A 19200-nucleotide genomic window follows, 5' to 3' on the forward strand; every position below is an offset into this window, starting at 1 on the left:
CGGATTCCATCATGACTCTTTGCACACCTTACTACCTCTCGCTCGTTATTTCGTTTTTTCTTTATTTTCGCTCAGTAAATGCATCCATAATTTCTTCCTTCGAAATTCACTCAGTTTTTGTAACTGTTTATACAGTAGCCACACGCAGTGTTTATCTGAAAAACTTAATTGCAATGCTCTTCGTGCATTCCATGCATTCATTGTCAACGAACATTACAAACACATGTCAACAATCACACAGACAAATGTTAATGGTGTAACATTCGTTAACTCCCGAGGGATGAGGGACCTACTTTTTTTCTAGCGTGGCAGTGACACAGCCGAGAGTTACAACTCTCGTCCTGGAACTAGTATTCTGATTGGTTAATACACAAAATAAAAATGGCGGCCTCTCCAACGTTCTTTCTTGTTCCACCGTCATCTTCTTTGCGCTGGGTTACGGATCTAGCTTTCTAACCCTAACTTAGCCTTTCTTAAGGTTTTGCTCAGTCTCTGGACTGGGCTGGTAGTATAGGTCCATCCCTTTTTGTTGGTCGTGTTCTTTGGGGTTTTCTTTCGCGATCGCCGACGCGAGGATTGGAGCTAACATCACAAGAAACCTTTGAAGGGACGGTGAACGAGAAAAGTCTTTCACCGTCAAATACAACTGCTTTTGATGCTGAAATGATGCAAGGCTTCTGGGGAACACAGCCGTGAGTATTTTCACTTTCTGTGTTCAAGGGTTTGCCCTGTCTCCCTGCTTTTGCTCTTTCTTGCGTTGATATCGAAGGCGGTCCTGTCGACTTTGCGATATGGTGTAGAGCAACAACGAATGGTCTTGCATTCTTGCTTTCGAATCGCTTTTTGCGGTTGTATTTGTGAGAGCTGAGAACATGGCTTTTCGTACATTTTCTCTTTGCGAAGTTTTTACGCAAGCTGTTCATGCTGCGCGGATTTGTTCCATTTCTTTAACAGTCGAACGTGGTTTAGCAATTTCAAATACGAACTTGGCTTTCACCAATGTCATTTCAGGAGAAATAGATATTTTTTCAGTGCTTCGATAACAATTATTTTGGCATTATGTTCAACCCTCCCTCTTTTTTTCTTTAAGTTAATTAAGCTTATATTAGTGGTCCTGTTGTCTGGACAGGGTTAACCCTTTCACTCCCAAGAGTGCCACTTATAGATTTTACTCTGTCTAACGCCAGACGATTTTACTCGTCAATGGGGAACCCCACGGGGGTGAAAGGGTTAAACAGCGCCATCAGGCGGAAACTAGGAAATAGGGATCACTTTAAAACGTTTTCAAGAAATGCAGAGAAATTACTAAAGAAACTTCTCTGTCAACTCAAATAAAAATGTTCATGATTTTGTGAATTTTTACTCATGCAGTGTTTTTGTTTAAATATAAGTTATAAAATTATTATAACTTAGAATTAGGCATAATATTTGTAATACATTTTAGTGTATACAGTGTATAAGTCACTCTTTCAATATCTTTACATTCTTGATATTATGTTTTTGTGTAATTGAAATAATCTTCGACCTTTCCAAACAAATATTTGTGTGAATGTAGATTTTGTTGGCAAGACTACCAGTAGGAACCAGCAGAACCAGTGATGGATAAAATTTCTTACTGACTGGTTTATTTTATCAGTAGGAATGTGGGACCATCCAAGAAAACACTTAGAAATCCTCTAAAATCTCGAAATTGATGGGATATTGCCCACTGATCAAAAATTCTACATGTCCAATGTTACGATTTACATGTAGGTCATTGATTGACTGATTGACTATAATAAATAGAGTGCGATCTCATTAGTACATGTTAACGCATAGTGTATATTAGATTTGGTTGAATCAGAATAAACACTTTTTGCCTTCATGTGCATGAGTGTGCTACATTATAACATCAGAATTGACTAGTTAATTCATTGGGGGAGTTTTCCTCAGCAATCTTCTTGGCATTTGAACAATAAGAGATTGAGCTCTTTTTTTCATACAGGCCAAAGTTAAGGAAATAATCTTGTAGAGAAGTCCTCCCTGTGTTACATCAACACATTGCAAATTAAGGCAGGTTGATGTATTGTAAAAATGTACACAATCCTGCACTGTCTATTCCTCAGTGGTGCTTATAATTAAAGACTGAAAGCTTTAATTTGCAGACCCTTGGCTCCAGTCATTTGAATGAAAAAGCAATACAATTTTTTTGTTATGTCCACAATTCCTCTAATCGCTCTGACGAAGGGCTAATGCTCGAAACATCAGCTTTCCTTGAAATCTTTCACGGTGGTAATTCGACCTTTATCAGCTCGTTTGATAAAGCCAAATTTCCATTTTTTTTTATTAGTTTGCCCTGAGATACCACTGTCTTGTGAAGTTAACAAGTGGTGCAGCGTTGTCTGTACTCTTAACGACAACTATATTGGTCATCACAGTGGTCAAAATTTGTTGTGGACTCAAGAGGTGCAGCCGAGTGAGTCCACAACAAATTTTGACCACTGTGATGACGAATATCGTCGTCGCTAAGAGTACAGACAACGCTGAACCACTTTTGATTTGTTTTTTACCACAATATTCAACGCCAAAGAAAGTTTCTATTTCAGAGCGTGACCAAAATCATGACTCAAAGAAAGAGCAAGCGTTGTCTATAACTTTTTCGCAATTTGATTGGTGTATTTCCCAAAATGGGTATTCCTGATTGGCTATTACATTGCGTGACAAATGGCGCAAGCATGACGCGTACAGCATTGGCTACACTCTCATCGACAATGGCAAATTGACCAATCAGATCGTGAGATTACGAGCAATTGTGGTAAAAAGTTTAATTGCCTACCTCCCACGAACCTCCTATTGTCAGTGGTAGAGCATCTGGACCTGTGTGGAACTTATCCCTTGATCAATCAAACTTTTGTATGTGTTTATTGATGAAGGGGTCTACATTCACCATCCACTTGAAAACAATATATTTATTACAATTAAAAACATTTGTTTCCTGCTCCGGAAGCATAATAAAAGTTAAAAAAGTTTTACAAACTCGGAGCTAAAAGTTAAAACTTATGAAATATTTCGTCCGTTTTCAACCGGACTTCATCAGTCAATGATGTGAATGTTAAAAAGATGAATTTTAAAAAGGTTTTTAACGCCTCTTGGGGGTTAGAATTGTGTCATAGATGGCTGCTAATTCGTAACCATTGTCTCTGTTTAACGCCGGTTTCGTAAGTTTGATTTGAATAGCTTCTTTTATCCTGCGTTTGAAGGTGTTAACTTCGGTTGATAGTACTTTTGTCTTATTTGGGTTCACCGAGTGGCCCTCCAGGCGACAATGCTCGTGAATAGCTGATGAACTTCTTGATTGGTGTTCTTTTACCCTGATTTCCAGAGAGCGGGCCGTTTCGCCAACGTACTCCTTCTTACACTTCTCACAATGGATCTGGTACACGGTACCGCATTTCTTGAGATTGACAGTTGTGTCCTTGACACGTACCAATTGTGATCTTAGAGAATTGACGGGTTTATGAATAAGTGTAACCTCATGTGACTTGAAAGCTCTTTGCAGGCGTTCCGAGATTCCTTTGATGTATGGCGTTGATGCATAGATTTTCTTCTCGTTTTGAGGCTCTTCGGTATCCTCTGTTGTAGATTTTGGATGTGGTATTGTTAGCATCCATTCTGGATAGTTATTCATTTTTAGAGCAAGCAAGTAAGCAAGAGCAAACCCCCAAGATCAAACATCAGCAGAGCTGAAAGGGAAGCCATTAAGGCTCTGACGAAAGACGATTCAATTGTAATCTTACCAGCGGACAAAGGGCGCACTACGGTAATCCTAAACAAACAAGATTATCACAACAAGGTGAAGGCTCTTCTAGACGATACCAATACGTATGAAAAACTGACATCTGACCCAACCAGAGCCATCAAAAACAAACTCATTCAAACCTTGAAGGAGTGGCGCAAAGAAAAGAGAATCCCTAATTATCTTTACAATCAACTGTACCCCACAGCAGAGAATGTCCCAAAGTTCTACGGGCTACCCAAGATTCACAAGAAAGACGTACCGCTACGGCCAATAGTTTCGAGCATTGGTAGCGTGATGTATGATACTGCCAAGTTCCTTGCTAAGATTATGAAACCTCTTGTTGGCCTCAACAGTCATCACATCGTCAACAGTGAAGACTTTGTCAACAAGATTGCAGAACTTGAAGTACCCCCTGGACAGAAACTCGTTTCATACGATGTTTCCTCACTGTTTACCAGCATTCCGATCAATGAAGCCATTCCAGTTGTCAGAGCCAAACTGGAAAGTGACCAGAGCTTACCGGATAGATGCCCGTTAGACATCGCCCAATTATCTGTTCTACTAGAGATTTGCCTCTCGAGCACATACTTCACATTCCAGGGTGAATTCTACAAACAAAAGAAAGGAGCCGCCATGGGGTCTCCAATTTCCCCTGTAGTGGCCAATCTCTACATGGAACAGTTCGAGAGCAGAGCTCTGGACACCGCCCCCACCCCTCCAACTATGTGGTATCGATATGTGGATGACACGATGGCCAAGATTCACGAAAACGCCGTCGATTCCTTCTCAGAACATCTAAACTCCATTGACCAACATATCCAGTTCACTTCGGAACAAGAAAAGGATGGCAGGATTCCTTTCCTTGATACCTGTGTGAGTATTAACCAAGATGGTTCTACCAAGATCTCCGTGTACCGCAAACCTACGCACACGGACCAGTACCTAAACTTCCAATCAAACCATCATCTACAACACAAAAGAGCTGTGGTTAACACCCTGATGTTGAGAGCTCAGACCTTGGTTACGGAAAACGATGACAGAACTAGAGAAACACAGCACGTCAAGCAAGCTCTAAAAATGAATAACTATCCAGAATGGATGCTAACAATACCACATCCAAAATCTACAACAGAGGATACCGAAGAGCCTCAAAACGAGAAGAAAATCTATGCATCAACGCCATACATCAAAGGAATCTCGGAACGCCTGCAAAGAGCTTTCAAGTCACATGAGGTTACACTTATTCATAAACCCGTCAATTCTCTAAGATCACAATTGGTACGTGTCAAGGACACAACTGTCAATCTCAAGAAATGCGGTACTGTGTACCAGATCCATTGTGAGAAGTGTAAGAAGGAGTACGTTGGCGAAACGGCCCGCTCTCTGGAAATCAGGGTAAAAGAACACCAATCAAGAAGTTCATCAGCTATTCACGAGCATTGTCGCCTGGAGGGCCACTCGGTGAACCCAAATAAGACAAAAGTACTATCAACCGAAGTTAACACCTTCAAACGCAGGATAAAAGAAGCTATTCAAATCAAACTTACGAAACCGGCGTTAAACAGAGACAATGGTTACGAATTAGCAGCCATCTATGACACAATTCTAACCCCCAAGAGGCGTTAAAAACCTTTTTAAAATTCATCTTTTTAACATTCACATCATTGACTGATGAAGTCCGGTTGAAAACGGACGAAATATTTCATAAGTTTTAACTTTTAGCTCCGAGTTTGTAAAACTTTTTTAACTTTTAATATATTTATTGTGAGAATATGAGAATGCAACCTACAGTGAGTGAAACTAAGACAATAATTATATTACAAGTTTTTATGGCCTATAGATCAGCGACATAGTAGCCTGTGAACACAGATGTATTTCTGGCGGCCAATCTTACATTTCTGCCACTCCATTTGGCAAAGGTTTAAGGTTCCTCTCCCTGTCACAGAAAGTACAGCCTTAGTAGTCCAGGTGCACAGGGCACTCCATGGAGGATGTAACATTTCAAATTGATTTTCCCCTAATTTCCTTCATTCGAGATGTGCATTCACTCAAGTTGCTTAAGGTCACCCTGGCCTTGTATCACCAATCTACATTGAGTTACCATTTTTAAAATTGGCGGAATGTTTTTTTTTTTGCTGTGGCACTGCTCCTTTAAGACCGAACACTTACACGGAAAGTGGCAACCAGGATGGGGTTGTAACCATCATACTGTGTTTGGTTTAATAGCAATGATAACCCAATGAAGTGTTTAACAAAAGGACAACTTTGTGAGCCACTTCTTTGCTCACAAATCCTTCTTTCTTTCCTTTATCAACACATTTGATAAAAGCATGTAATTCTCAAGTAACACCCAGCAGCATAGAAGTTTGTGGGTAAATGATGAACTTTAAATTTATGTATTTCACACTGACGTATCTCCAAAGACTACAGGGATTCAACTAGGAAGAGTTTTTAAGGTGACTAGTCAGTAGTACACTTCACTTCAGATATTATTTGGCTTCCCCTGATAATCAAACAAGAATAGAATCACTGTGACTATGTTCTTTTCATCTCAGCATTTTATTTCAAACATATTCTCAAACTTTAAATATTGATAGCAAACCTTCAGATAAATAAGTAACTAACATAACTTTATTTCTTACTGCTTAATCTTCATTTTACAATGAACTTTCAGCTGTTTGTGACTTCTGGTACAGAAACACCAACATAAAAGTATCAAGTTCTTGTTAATGACCTTTGTGTCACTGACCATAATTATGTCCAGGACACAAGCCAACACCAACATAATATTATTGCTCCAATAGTACCTTTGTTTTCACTAATTAATTTACCTAACATGTAATATTGATAACAACCATGAAGCTCTTGACCTTGCCGCTGACTTGTTAATCATGTTAATAATAATTGCCATTCACGCACTGGAATTATTTTGAGGGTCTTTTTTGCGGTGACTTTTGCAAAACTCATTTATTCTCTTACATGCCAACTGGGTCATTTCTGCTGGTACAGTGAGGACTATTCGAAAATAGTTGGGGTACTGAAAACACTGAAAAAATAACAAATGTGTATTAAGTTAAGTATACAATTTAAACAACATTTTATGGAGTTACTTAAAATTGTGTCAATGAGAAACCCTAGGTTTACATTGTGGACAAACCAAAAAAAGGCAGTGTTGAGGTTCAGTGAAAGAATTTAATTATCAAAAACAAAGAAAAATGTAAATTTTTCCCATGGACCTTAACTCTGTTCATAATTTGTGTGTGCCGAGAAATCGAAACTAGCCAATCCTAGCAATATGTTTTATCCTTACTCCTCCTGAAATTGCAATCTAGCTGTTTGTGTTTTAATTAGAACTTTATAGATTTCAGCCAAAAGTGTTAGCAAAGTTACCTGTACTGTAATAACTTAAATTACGGTAGTTGTGCTAAAACAGTGGATAGCGTTGAACGCACGTGCTAATTGGCTACTCAAACTTTGGATCCTTTGCTTTTCACCTCCCGAAAAGCAATTTGCACCCAAAAAAATTTTGCTATTATATCTCACTGTTTTAGTAATTATATACCGGGTACTAAAAGTTAGAACTATTCACCTCTCTGTGGCTTGTGGTCAGGTGGACATTTACCTTGCTGCTTTGTGGCTTGGTAAAATATATCCACCACTAGCCACCTCCACTTCGGTGAATACACTGTAGTTGCTAAAATTTATGTTATGATATTATGAAATATTTCTTTTATTTTCATAATAATTATTATTATTGCATTAGGTACAGTGTAACTGGTTTCTTAATTAATTCCAACCTGTGATCGGTGGAATAATAAAACCAAGCAGCTAACCAGTGGTTGATGCAATAGGATGGTGAACAACAATAAAAAAATGGTTTACGTCACGTTAGACTAAGTTTACCTTTCCTGGAAGACAAAATACTGACTGCTCTGCTATTAACTTCTCTGTGAAGTCTAAATCATCTATGATGCCATCCAACCTTGAAATGTCAACACCAACCTGAGAGAACAAAATCAATAACATAGGTTTGTTAGCACAAGTATGGAGGCTGCATTGAGACAGCACAATTTTTTTTTCAAAAATGGGCAAGATTCCAAAGAGCAGATGCTTTGCATCATATCAGGAGAAATGAACAGGGATTGATCTTTTTTAAAAACAACATGTTTGACTCACCATCATGTACATTGCCCCACATGGCATCACAGGCTTTAGCTCTGGAATTCTTGAAAGTGCCTCATGACAGATTTCAGCATTTTTCTGGTGGAGATAATCACAAGTCAAATCTTTCTCACTTGTAACAATCAATGAAAACTGTTATTCAATCTATTTTGATCAATTTACCCTTTGAACTCAGCCATAACAATTTCTTTGACTTGAGCCCCTCAGTTCATATAGGCCGTCACATTTTGGAGAAGGGTCTATTGAATTTCAACCCTTTTGCCAGGCAGAGCTGTACGTTTGTCTTTGATGGTCCAGAAAATGAACTCCAACACATCTTGTTATTAGACAAATGGTTATATTTCAAATAAATCCTGTCAGGCTGTTTGCAAACTAAACCCTGTGTGGTTAACATGGATGTTTCAGTTCTACTTATTTTGGAGACAGATTTGGTACAAGCTAGAATTGTTGAACTCTGGTGTGAATGGGGTTTTTGTTTTAGACAGGGTTCGTACACGTCTTGAAAACCCTTGAATTTTGAGAGTACGTTTTCATGGCCTTGCGCAGAAAGTCCTTGAAAATCTCTGCTCTTCATTCCTGGTCCTTGAAAGTCCTTGAATTTTTTCTGACCCGCATAACTTTAGTAAAAATAATCAGCCACTCAAGTCATGTCATACAAACGCAACGAGCTGTGGGGACGAGAATGGTTACCAGTGCCTTTGCATTATTTTCACGCATCTTCGTTACGGAAAATGAGCAAGAATTGTACTGTCAGACTATTTCCATGGGTAAATTCTTCAACGTAAATAAAAAAGAGGTCCTTGAAATTTCAAAATTTGGCCCTTGAAAGTCCTTGAAAAGTCCTTGTATTTTTGGTCTGAAAAAGTGTACGAACCCTGTTTAGAACCTTTGAAGAGACAGGCAAGATGGCAGCTCCCTTAACGGAACAATGACCTCATGATCAGTTGTAACTGTAATGTCTCTATCAAGTATATACTAACCTGAATGACCTTTACTGTATTCTCAAAGTAGCTTTGTGGTGTATTGGCCAAAATATCTGGCACCGCTCCTTGAATGAGAGTGTTGGGACCCAAAATTTGTTGTGACATGGCCACAAGTCCTTGTCTCACCTGTTCAAATATAAGGAATAGACCCTTTTCCAAAATGGTAGCCGAAAATTTGAATATGTTAAAATTAAAAACTAATACCAGAAATAGACAGAGCACCTTTACTTTAGTAACCCTGCAAAGTTTTGGCATATTAGGTGTAATATCAGCTTAGAAAATATAAGTTGAAAAACTTTACAGACATTACTTTGTATGATTGGGGGTATGGCATATACCCTAGCTCTTTGTTAAATTTCAACTTACATTTTCTCAGCTGATATAACACCTAGTGCGCTGAAACTTTGGAAGGGTTACTAAAGTAAAGGTGCTCATTCTATTTCTTTCATCAGTTTTTCCTGATTCAGTTCAATTTTAACTCATTCAAACTCGTTGCCACCATTTTCACAATTTCATGAAGTGGTTGTCTTTTTTCACAAAAGCAACTTATCCGCTGTGCATCAGTAATAAAATTACCAAATGAATAATATTAATGATCAATGGTTTTATTTGACAATATAATGTTCTCTTTTAAAAAAATAAGGACATTTATTATACATGTATCTCTCACTAATTAGTATGCACACTGTGATTGGTCAATTTTGTGGGCTGTATTCTACAGTACGGCCCGCTGTCGGCCACTAGTTTTCTTTCTCGCACGCTGGAGTAACCTCAGAGATATAATACATATCTTACTCTAAACCTTGTTTTCTCTGGCCGTACTGTAACTTACGAATCCTCGTTTTTTCCCCCCGTTGATTTATGGCCCTCACGCTTCACCCGTGGGCCATAAATCAACAGTTAACAACTTGGTCCGCAACTTACAGTACAGACCTCAAACTCAGTAAGAGGTATATCATGTTGTTGTTGTTGTTTTTTTTTTGCACTGAAAAGGTAATGGGTATAATTATGAAAAAGTACTGCGGTACATATAGTTACTGTCACAGTGGCAATTTTATTGGCTCATTATAAATAACTATTTACCTCGCTCTGAAATGCATCATATTTATCATAGATAAGAACCCATCCAAGCCTCCAACCTGGTACAAGATACCTGTGCATATGATTAAGCAAATTATAAAATACTTTAGAGGAATTTCTCATTTAATTAATCAATAAATACTTTTGTAGCAAAGGCTCTTCTGTTTCAAATGAATGGCATACCCAACTTATAATAATTACTACCAATACTATTATATTTAAATTTTCGTATTTATATAAATTTTTAATAATTAAATGCAGGCGCCTGAGATATGAAATTCCAAGCATCAGGTTGCCCTTCAGGCAAGGTGTAATTTCATCTTACTAGCCCAAGTATCTGATGAGGAGCGACACTGTACCCCCAAAAAAGATTTGTATTACCCAGCATCAAAAATACCACTGACAATACCCTTTGTTTGTGCCTCCAAAATGTTTGCATAAGCATTATTGTTTTTATTTTCTCTTGGGACTTACAATGCTCCCAAGAGAAACTGGAAACAATGCTTATGCAAAATGTTGGAGGGACAAACAAAGAGTATTATGATCATTTTGATACCAGCTAATTAATTCTTTCTTTTTCTCTGTCGCACTGTCTGCCAAACTCGTTTGTCTGCTCAGAAATTTGGCATCAGAAAAAAGCAACCAGTAACGCCACACTGAGCTTGATCAATTTGATGTTAATGCCCATCAGGCAACCTGCAATAAGAAAGGACTAGCCCAAAATGTCATTCCACTAGCCCCTGGCTATCGGACAGCCTTTTTGTTGCACCCTGTAAATGTGTGATTCATATTTAGTGTATTGTATTGTGATTACAACTTTGTCCCAGTTATGATTAGGACTATCCTGCAGTGTACTTTTGCTTGAGGATAACCCCCTGAATTATGCTCCACTCCTCACTCCTATAATATATTACTACTAATGTTTTTTTTCCACCAGAGAGAATCTTATGACGTACCCTTTGGAGATTCCTCCACAAGTTAGGATGGGAACATTTTCTGATAACTGAGCAAGAGGATAAAACTTGTATCCTGGAAATACCTTTTGAATCAAAAAGAGGAGTCTTGGTATGATTTGTAACTGCTGGGTATTGAGTGCTTTCAGCAAGGGGAAGAGTAAACATGGGTTGGTTTTGGATATAAAATACATTCTAATATTATCTAAAAGGAGGGCAATATATACATTTAACTCAATTAACTTTATTTAAAGAATGATTGACAATGCATAACACAAAAGGACTGGTCTGCAAATAGCATTTGCTAATCTGGGCAGAACAGTCACACTAAAAGATTACAATGAAAGTAATTATAAAAATTATTATTTAGTAATTTACAAAAGGAGACTTACGTAATTACTTGCACAGATTGTGTTAGCTTAAATCATTAGCATAATTACAAGTTCAATGACAAAAAGTACCATTACGAGGTATGTTTGAATGAAGAACTCAAGTTGTATTTGTATGTTTTTAGAGCAGAGGTAATTTGGGAAATATCAATTTATATAGTCATCCAGCTTCTTAAGAATATCAAGAACTGGAAAGAGTGGAGTTTCATTTGAAAGTGTTTTTTTGGGAGCCATTTATTAAAAGGGCTATTATGAAAAACTATTGCAAAATTATGACTATTTGGTTATTCTTATTACATGCAATTATAGTTAGCAAATTCCAAGAGTCATTTTGTGGTCTTCCACAAGTTAGAAGCAGTGTTAAGAAAATATAATTATTATTATAATTATAATTAATAATGGATACAAAATACAAGCATTTGGTGGCCACCCTCTCCCAAATTTTCTCAGTAGTGATGCCTTGTGACATTTTAACTTCAGAAATCACAAAATACGAAAGTTGCCCAAAATTGTTTGGCATGAATAAATTAATTCAGAGAAAAATGAACATCCTATTCTTGTCTTCATCCTATTGTTAACTACATGGCCATCTTCTGGGCGTGTTGTTATCAATGGACTATGCTCAGCTTGGAAAGATGTCAAATCCGGAGTTCCTCAGGGGTCCTTGCTTGGACCGATCCTATTTTTCATACATGTCAATGATAATTATGCCAAATGTTACAACCTGATCTGCCCTAGCAATGTTTGCTGATGATTCAAAGTGCTATAAATGTATTGAATCAATCGGAGACTTTGATCTTATTCAAGGTGATTTAGATAACCTCCTATGCTAATGAGATGAATTTCAGCCGTCTAAATGTGAGAACCTTAGGGTTTCAAGAAAGCGTATCAGCCCAGTGCACTCTTATTCTCCTTGACGGTACCAGACCTAAAGTAGTCTCATCCGTGAAAGAACTGGGTGTCAGATGGTTACCATACGTAAGGGCCTAACATCGATGGTCTAACCATGTTAGATATGTGACTGCTATTAAGCAAACCGTATGCTTGGTTTTATTAAGAGGAACTGCCGGAATAATCAATAAAGATGCACTTAAGCTTTCTGTACTTTTCCTTGGTACCTTCTCACTTTGTCCCCTCAAACATCAATGCCGATGATGGAGGTTGAGAAAGTCCAAAGATGTGCTTCACACTTTATATGCAAGAACCATGAATTATCTTACAAAGACAGACTTACTAGCCTTAACTTATTACCTATTAATTATTGGCTTGAATATCTAGACATATTGTTCTTTTTTCAATGCAAACTTAAGGGTATATAAATATTTGCATTGATAATTATGTTTCCTTTTGTACAGGGAGCTTGCGCCACGGTGCCTCTTGGATTTTCCTTAATAAAGTTTATGCTTTTTAGAGATTCCTTTTTTGTAAGAATATCAAGTTTTATTAAGTAACGATTGTCCGGGTGAGTGTAGTCCTGAGAAGGACTGTTTGAGATGACATTGACTGACGTTTCGACAACCTGAGCGGAAGTCATCTTCAGAGTCAAGTGTCATATCAATGTCATCTCAAACAGTCCTTCTCAGGACAAACAGTCCTTCTCTGAGGATATCTCAATGGCATCTCAAACAGTCCTAATCTCAGCACTACACTCACCCGGACGATCGTACTTTACTTAATGATAGGACTCCTGGGTTCAATTTATGCAATGCGCTTTACCTTCTGATCTAAAATCTGAATCTAATGTTAATGTTTTTAAGAATAAGTTAAAAACATTGTCAGTAGATTATGTGTTGTATTCGATGCTGATGATGCTCATACTTTCAAACTTGTCTGCTGTAAATGTCGTAGGATTAATAACTTAGTTATACCATGCTCTTGTTGATTTTATTTAGAAATTGTAAACCAGCGGGGAGGGATTTGTGTAGTTTTTATGTTCATTGTGTGGGTTGAGTTGGGTTGGGTGATACACGTAGGGGACTTGAATGTTCTATTGTGTTGTCACCTGCCTTTGTTGGCAAATTGATTAAATAAATAAATAAAAAAATTGTCCCTCATCTTTGCCAGTCTCGTTTTAATCTTGCAACTTACAACATGTTCATAGACCTCATCAGAAATGATGGGAACCATATATTTTTCAGCCACTGTGGATGATAGAATACAAATAATATCACATTAATTTTAAAATAGACTCTGGGGCATCTTTAGTTTTCAAATATAACTGCTTAAAAATAATTTCTGCTCCCTCATCACCCAAATCTTATTAGTCACTTGTAAGATCTTGTAAGATAATTTCACACTCATTAATGGGACAGTTTTTTCAGTGAGTGATTAACCCATTGACTCCTGGGGGTTCCCCATTAAATTGACGAGTAAAATACTCTGGCGTTAGACAGAGTAAAATACTAAGTATGGCCGGTTTAGGGGTGAATGGGTTAACCCATTCTCCTTCTTAATTATAGGTATGAGACTTATTATAGATTTTGCTCTGCAGTCTAACACCAGACGATTGTACTCGTCAAATGAGAGGCAGTTCAGGATTCAGTGCGTTAGCAGCCTCTACATCCACCCAACAGCTATAATATTATCCCCTTTATTAATATTACAAACAGCAGGTGCCAATACAAGAAAAAAAAACCTTTACTTGATCAATAAATTCGATTCAGTCTCTTTGCCATTCCCTTGAGGAATTTTTGGAGTTAATGGTTCTGAACAAGCTTTCTTCAAACTTAATTTTTGCTTTGAAAATACCATTCCCCAGAACTGCCATCACTTTATGTTGCCTCTGTAAAACTGAAGTGGAACTGGCTGAAATCTTAAAATATGATGATGCATACCTTCCAAAATAGCCTCCAGATGCTGCTTGGAATAAACTGAACCACACGGGTTGGAAGGATTATTTACAAGAATGGCTCTGGTACGGTCATCGATCAAAGATTCCAGATGGTCAATATCAATCTCCCATGATCTTTCAGGCTGAGAATAATCAATAAGTGCTGATTTTTGTAATAGTGAAAATTAAGAAATAAATTCCTGTTAGCTGGCTCAAGTCCTCTAATATCACCTGCACTCTATAAAAACCTCAAACTTATACAGCTTGCTACAAGTACTGAGATTGTGCAAGGTGTGAGCCAATATGTTTGTCAACTTGCGTCAGCCAAACAGTTATTGAAACCTAACCATCTTAAATTAAAATGGGTGCTTCCCGCGACTTAAATGTTTGACTGCTTATCAGCGCTATTTGAAATGGATCCTTAGACTTACATGCGAAACTCAAGTGGGACTTGCATGGCTTTACGTACTGGCTCTCAGTTTGTCAAGACCCCAAGTACTCAACTAACTAAAGAAGAGACGTCATCAGATCAAGCAAACCAAGTTAAGTTTTGCTGAGAGGGGAAACCGGAGTAACCAAAGTAAAATGTGAAAACAATTTAAAGAACCAATAAAACTTAACCAACACCTTGGGGCAGTTAGCTAGTAGACTAAACCTACTCCCCATGTACAATGTTTTGTTCCAAAGGCAAGATCGAGACACAAGGCCAAGCTACATTGATCAACATGCTCATCTTGAAAGTCAATTAAATGCCTTTCAACGTTATGCATGTAATTTTCGAACGTACATCTATTGGGTTGCTTAATTTCCAACTCAATGATGGAAGTTAAATTAACATCACTGAAAGCCACAAGCTCTTAACATTATTCTGTTTTCTAAGTAAGTTTTTTAATTTGCACACGAATACAAATCAAAAAGCATTAATTGCCTCATTTATCTCCATGTCACGATTTTTTACTGAGATATTTCATTTAAAATTTTACGTACTAAAAGATTGTAGTGTCTAACTTCATGTCCTCTTGAAATGCTGATGGTTTGGTAAATGGAGAAACCTGGTTTTGGTAGAAGAACGTTGTCACCAGGATTCAGTAGCACATCAAGAGCAAGCTCCAAAGCTCCAGAACACCCACATGCTAAAATAACATCCTAAAAGCGAAATTATAAACAATAACAAGTTGACCCTCTTTAGGTGCACAACATGAACATCAAGGATAATTTGCATAGTTATAAGTAACAGAAAGGTGGTCCATGTAAAATGACAAAATAGCTAATTAAAATTAATTTTTAATAATAAAATAAATTAAAATCAAAACTAACTTCTTTAATGTCCATGATAACAGGGGTGCTGCAAAAAACTGACCCATGTAAAATGACAATTGCTTAATCGAACCAATAAGTATTATTGTGTGGATGTAACTTCTACAAAACAGGTCTGACATCTTGTCAGGTATTAGAGATTGACTGACATCCTTTTCTCTAAGTGTCAAATAACATGAAATGAAGAGTATTGATAATATATAATCTCTTAAAATGGTTGTATCATCTTTCATGGAGCTGTTGATAATGTCCAGGTATAATGAAAACTACTCCAGCACAAAGATTTCAAAACTCATATTGTAGCGCATCAGATCATATCCATATGTACATGTATTTTGCACTATATAAGTAACAAATTATTATTAAATTATTATTAGTCAATATACAGTTGTAGTACCTTGTAAGTCAATGGAGATAATGGGAAAGAATGTTCAGCTGCAATAACCTCACGTGTTTCAACATAGCCTGCAAAAAATACAAACTTTTAACAAAGTTCAAAAGTTAGCAAACACAGTTGCTTGCAAATCAATTCTTCCTAATTTAAGCAACCTCTGATATCACAGCAATCAGCCGGCAGGTTTAAAACACGAGGTCACATTCCACAGGTCACTTGTTGCAGGTCATTGTTTTAACCTTTGGAAAGTAACCCTAACCCTCAATTTGGGTAACCTTGTTTTTAGGCCTAGGGTTAGCCAAATTGATCCAGGGTTAATTTGGGGTTACTTTCAAAAAGGTAAAACGATGACCTGCAATGAGTGACCAGTGGAATGTGACCAGTGTTTCTGAGACCTGCCTGCAATCAGCCAATTACAAATTTAAAACAGGAATGGAGTGGAGATTACAACGCTTTCTAAACTTTGCCTACATGCATGTGCACTTGTCAGTTGCCATGCAGTCTTAAAGACTGTCAGAAGGAACAGCTGAGGCCACAATAATTTGTAGCTTAATCCGATTATAAAGCTTTTATTATTAAGACCCTTAGGGACATATCACACTACAAATTAATTGTCCAGATAAAGCTAAGGCAACTATCACTTTTCATTTATAACCCCCACTTCAAATACACTTATTTCATTGAACATTATTTTGGTTAATTCTTTCATGAGAACACATGGGCTCAATATATCAATTGATCAGCTGCTCCCAACTTAGTGGCTTCATTGGTAAAGCATTGAATCGGCTTTGTACTGAGGTCGTTTGGGTTCGAATAACATTGAAACCACCTGAAATTTTCAGGTGTCTGCATATGTATAATAGACTGGCGCACTTTACTCTTATTCCGCATTTTACCCCAGGTCTGTAGTCTGCAGTCTGTGTTTTACACCGACTGCTTTATTATTGTTTATTATTGTTTAGATGAGTGCAAGGGTGACTGCTCCCTTTCAATGTCACAATATACTGTCCTGAATACAAAGGTGAGTCAGTACTGGATAATCATTTATCTGCCTGAATTCCTTTTTCAAGAAAACGAATAAAATACATATACAACACCTGTAGATGGGCCATATCCATTGTGTTTTGTCTTCTTGATGCAATTCACCACAGCATCCACTATCTCATCACAAGGATCCAAATTTCCAAAAACAGATGGATCCCCTAAAATAATATGTTTTGGTTAAATATTGATTGTCACAAATTCTTTATTATCTTTTTAAGTAAGTCAGAACAAAATATCAACTGTAACCCCACTTAACGTGGAATTTCAAATTTGTGGTTTCCATGAACTCAATTATTATTATTAATAACAGATCCTAAGAGAAAAGTCCTCAAAGTGCGAAGGGTGGACACAAGGAGGCTTATAGGAACAGCAATTATAATTAAAAAACATTGAGTTCTGCATTCAATGAGGCCCAGTGGAGAGGGCACCAGATTTGCAGGACATTTAAATATTGACTCGCACATATATCCAAAACTGTTTCTTTTTATAACAAAAGAGCAGTTGTGATGGATGGTTATTGGAAAGGGCCTCGTCCCTGTCTTGCTGATAAATCCAATAAACTCACCAATGGAGAGAGCAATCATCTGTTTTTCTGGATTGGGAGTGATCTTCATTCTATCCACAATGGATCGAATGGGGTTAAAGGTTGTTCTGGCGGTGACAGAGGCGGGGATGTGCCATCTTCTTCTCTTTGCAGTTGACATGTCTTTATTAATAAGGAGAAATTGTGAAGGAAATCAACGATTACATTTGTCAGAAAATAATGTTCTTATTAGGTTCTTATTTTCCAATGATGAACACACAAATTTAATATTTACTGTCCACTGACATAACAGTGAACACAATTTTTTATGTGATGTTCTATTTGCATTCAACAACCTGTTCTGTGGTTTTAAGTATGCAAGATAATAGAGTTTGTCATTGAAATTATGAAAAGTTCAATTTCGTGTATGAAAAGCTCATTGCGATACTATTTTACATGTTTTTAACAGACAAAATTTAAACATCGATTTTTTTATATTTCCACTATCAAACAACCCTTCGATGCATCATCTGAAGTAAACCCTTGAAAACATCCACCCTCGTTCAAAGTAATGCCATTACGTAATATTTTGGCAAGGCAATGTCGGACGAAAAGAACACTTTTACCAGGTCTCCCTATATATATATATGAAATAACGGTGATAATTTGAACCTAACAATCGAGAATAAGAAGGGACTTGAAGTATAAAGCTTCAATGGCGCCAATTCCTCGTGTTAACTACCGTAACGGTTACTTGTGTTCACTAATGTCAGCTCCATTTTTGAGCCCAAATTAAATTTCTACCATCAGCAATAGGAAATTTTGTAGTTAGTCGACGGCATATATGTTTAACACGTTGAATTTCTATTTGTTATGCAAGCGACCAGACAACATTGTCAAGTGCAAAGAGGCACGTCAAGCTTTTCTTTCAACACCGCGCCTGAAGTGATAAAAAACATTCCATATAAACAACACAACCCCATCGTAATTGCCGAGTGACTGCCTGGCGTTTTTTGAAACAAAGCACTAAATCTATTAAAATGTTTCACTGACGTGAAAATGTACACAAAAATGATACTCAAAAGAAAGGAGGTGATGTACGACAAACCTTTTTGTATTCGCTTCAATGAAAAGCGTAACTATTTGCTTCGCATGAGATTAGGTCATCGACTAAAAGTCGCTGGAAGAACGACACTTGCCATACTTACTTTTAGTTTACCGTGTTGAAAAGCAGCAATATTTGTCTTTTTCGTTGCCTTACAAAATAACCACACAAAAAGCTTTTGAAAAACAAAAATATAACCAGAAACGACAACGTTCCAACATCCGTACGTATACAATCTTCATGAATAGTCAAAGCCTCCATACACTCCCCTTTATCCGCCCCTTCCTTTGTTTGTCAGCCAATCAAAACACGATATATAACCGGCAAAGCGTGCTCCAACCCAAGCTTCCCACGAGGAAAAATAAAGAACAAGACGCCTATAAGGGCGTATCCGTGGGATGCACAAGCATTTAACGCAAATTGCCAGTTACAGTAAACTTCAACTACAGGTAAACTTTGGAAAATGGCGAGAGATTACCAGAAAGATAAATCTGTAATTTTACTTGAAGTTGTTTGTTGTAAAAAACTCTTATCAACGAAGTGCTATTAGGGGTTATCAGAATACGAGATTATTTATTTATTTATTTATTTATTTGAAAGATACTTTATTCAAATCCCACAG

General features: G+C 37.2%; 1 protein-coding gene across 1 annotated transcript; it reads right to left on the reverse strand.

Moving 5' to 3' along the window:
- Positions 1–6302: 6302 nt before the first annotated feature.
- On the reverse strand, positions 6303–18838 carry LOC138008302 (tyrosine aminotransferase-like). Its single transcript, XM_068855635.1, has 13 exons — positions 18682–18838; positions 17516–17656; positions 17004–17108; positions 15910–15977; positions 15183–15341; positions 14200–14338; positions 13454–13506; positions 10980–11062; positions 10027–10096; positions 8941–9069; positions 7955–8038; positions 7682–7780; positions 6303–6824 (listed from the first exon to the last, which is right to left on the reverse strand). Exons 2-13 carry the CDS (start codon positions 17652–17654, stop codon positions 6690–6692), a joined length of 1263 nt encoding a protein of 420 aa, XP_068711736.1. The 5' UTR covers positions 17655–17656; positions 18682–18838; the 3' UTR covers positions 6303–6689.
- Between the last annotated feature and the right edge of the window lie 362 nt (positions 18839–19200).

The sequence above is a fragment of the Montipora foliosa genome, chromosome 1 (assembly GCF_036669935.1).
Source record: "Montipora foliosa isolate CH-2021 chromosome 1, ASM3666993v2, whole genome shotgun sequence".
Taxonomy (NCBI): domain Eukaryota; kingdom Metazoa; phylum Cnidaria; class Anthozoa; order Scleractinia; family Acroporidae; genus Montipora; species Montipora foliosa.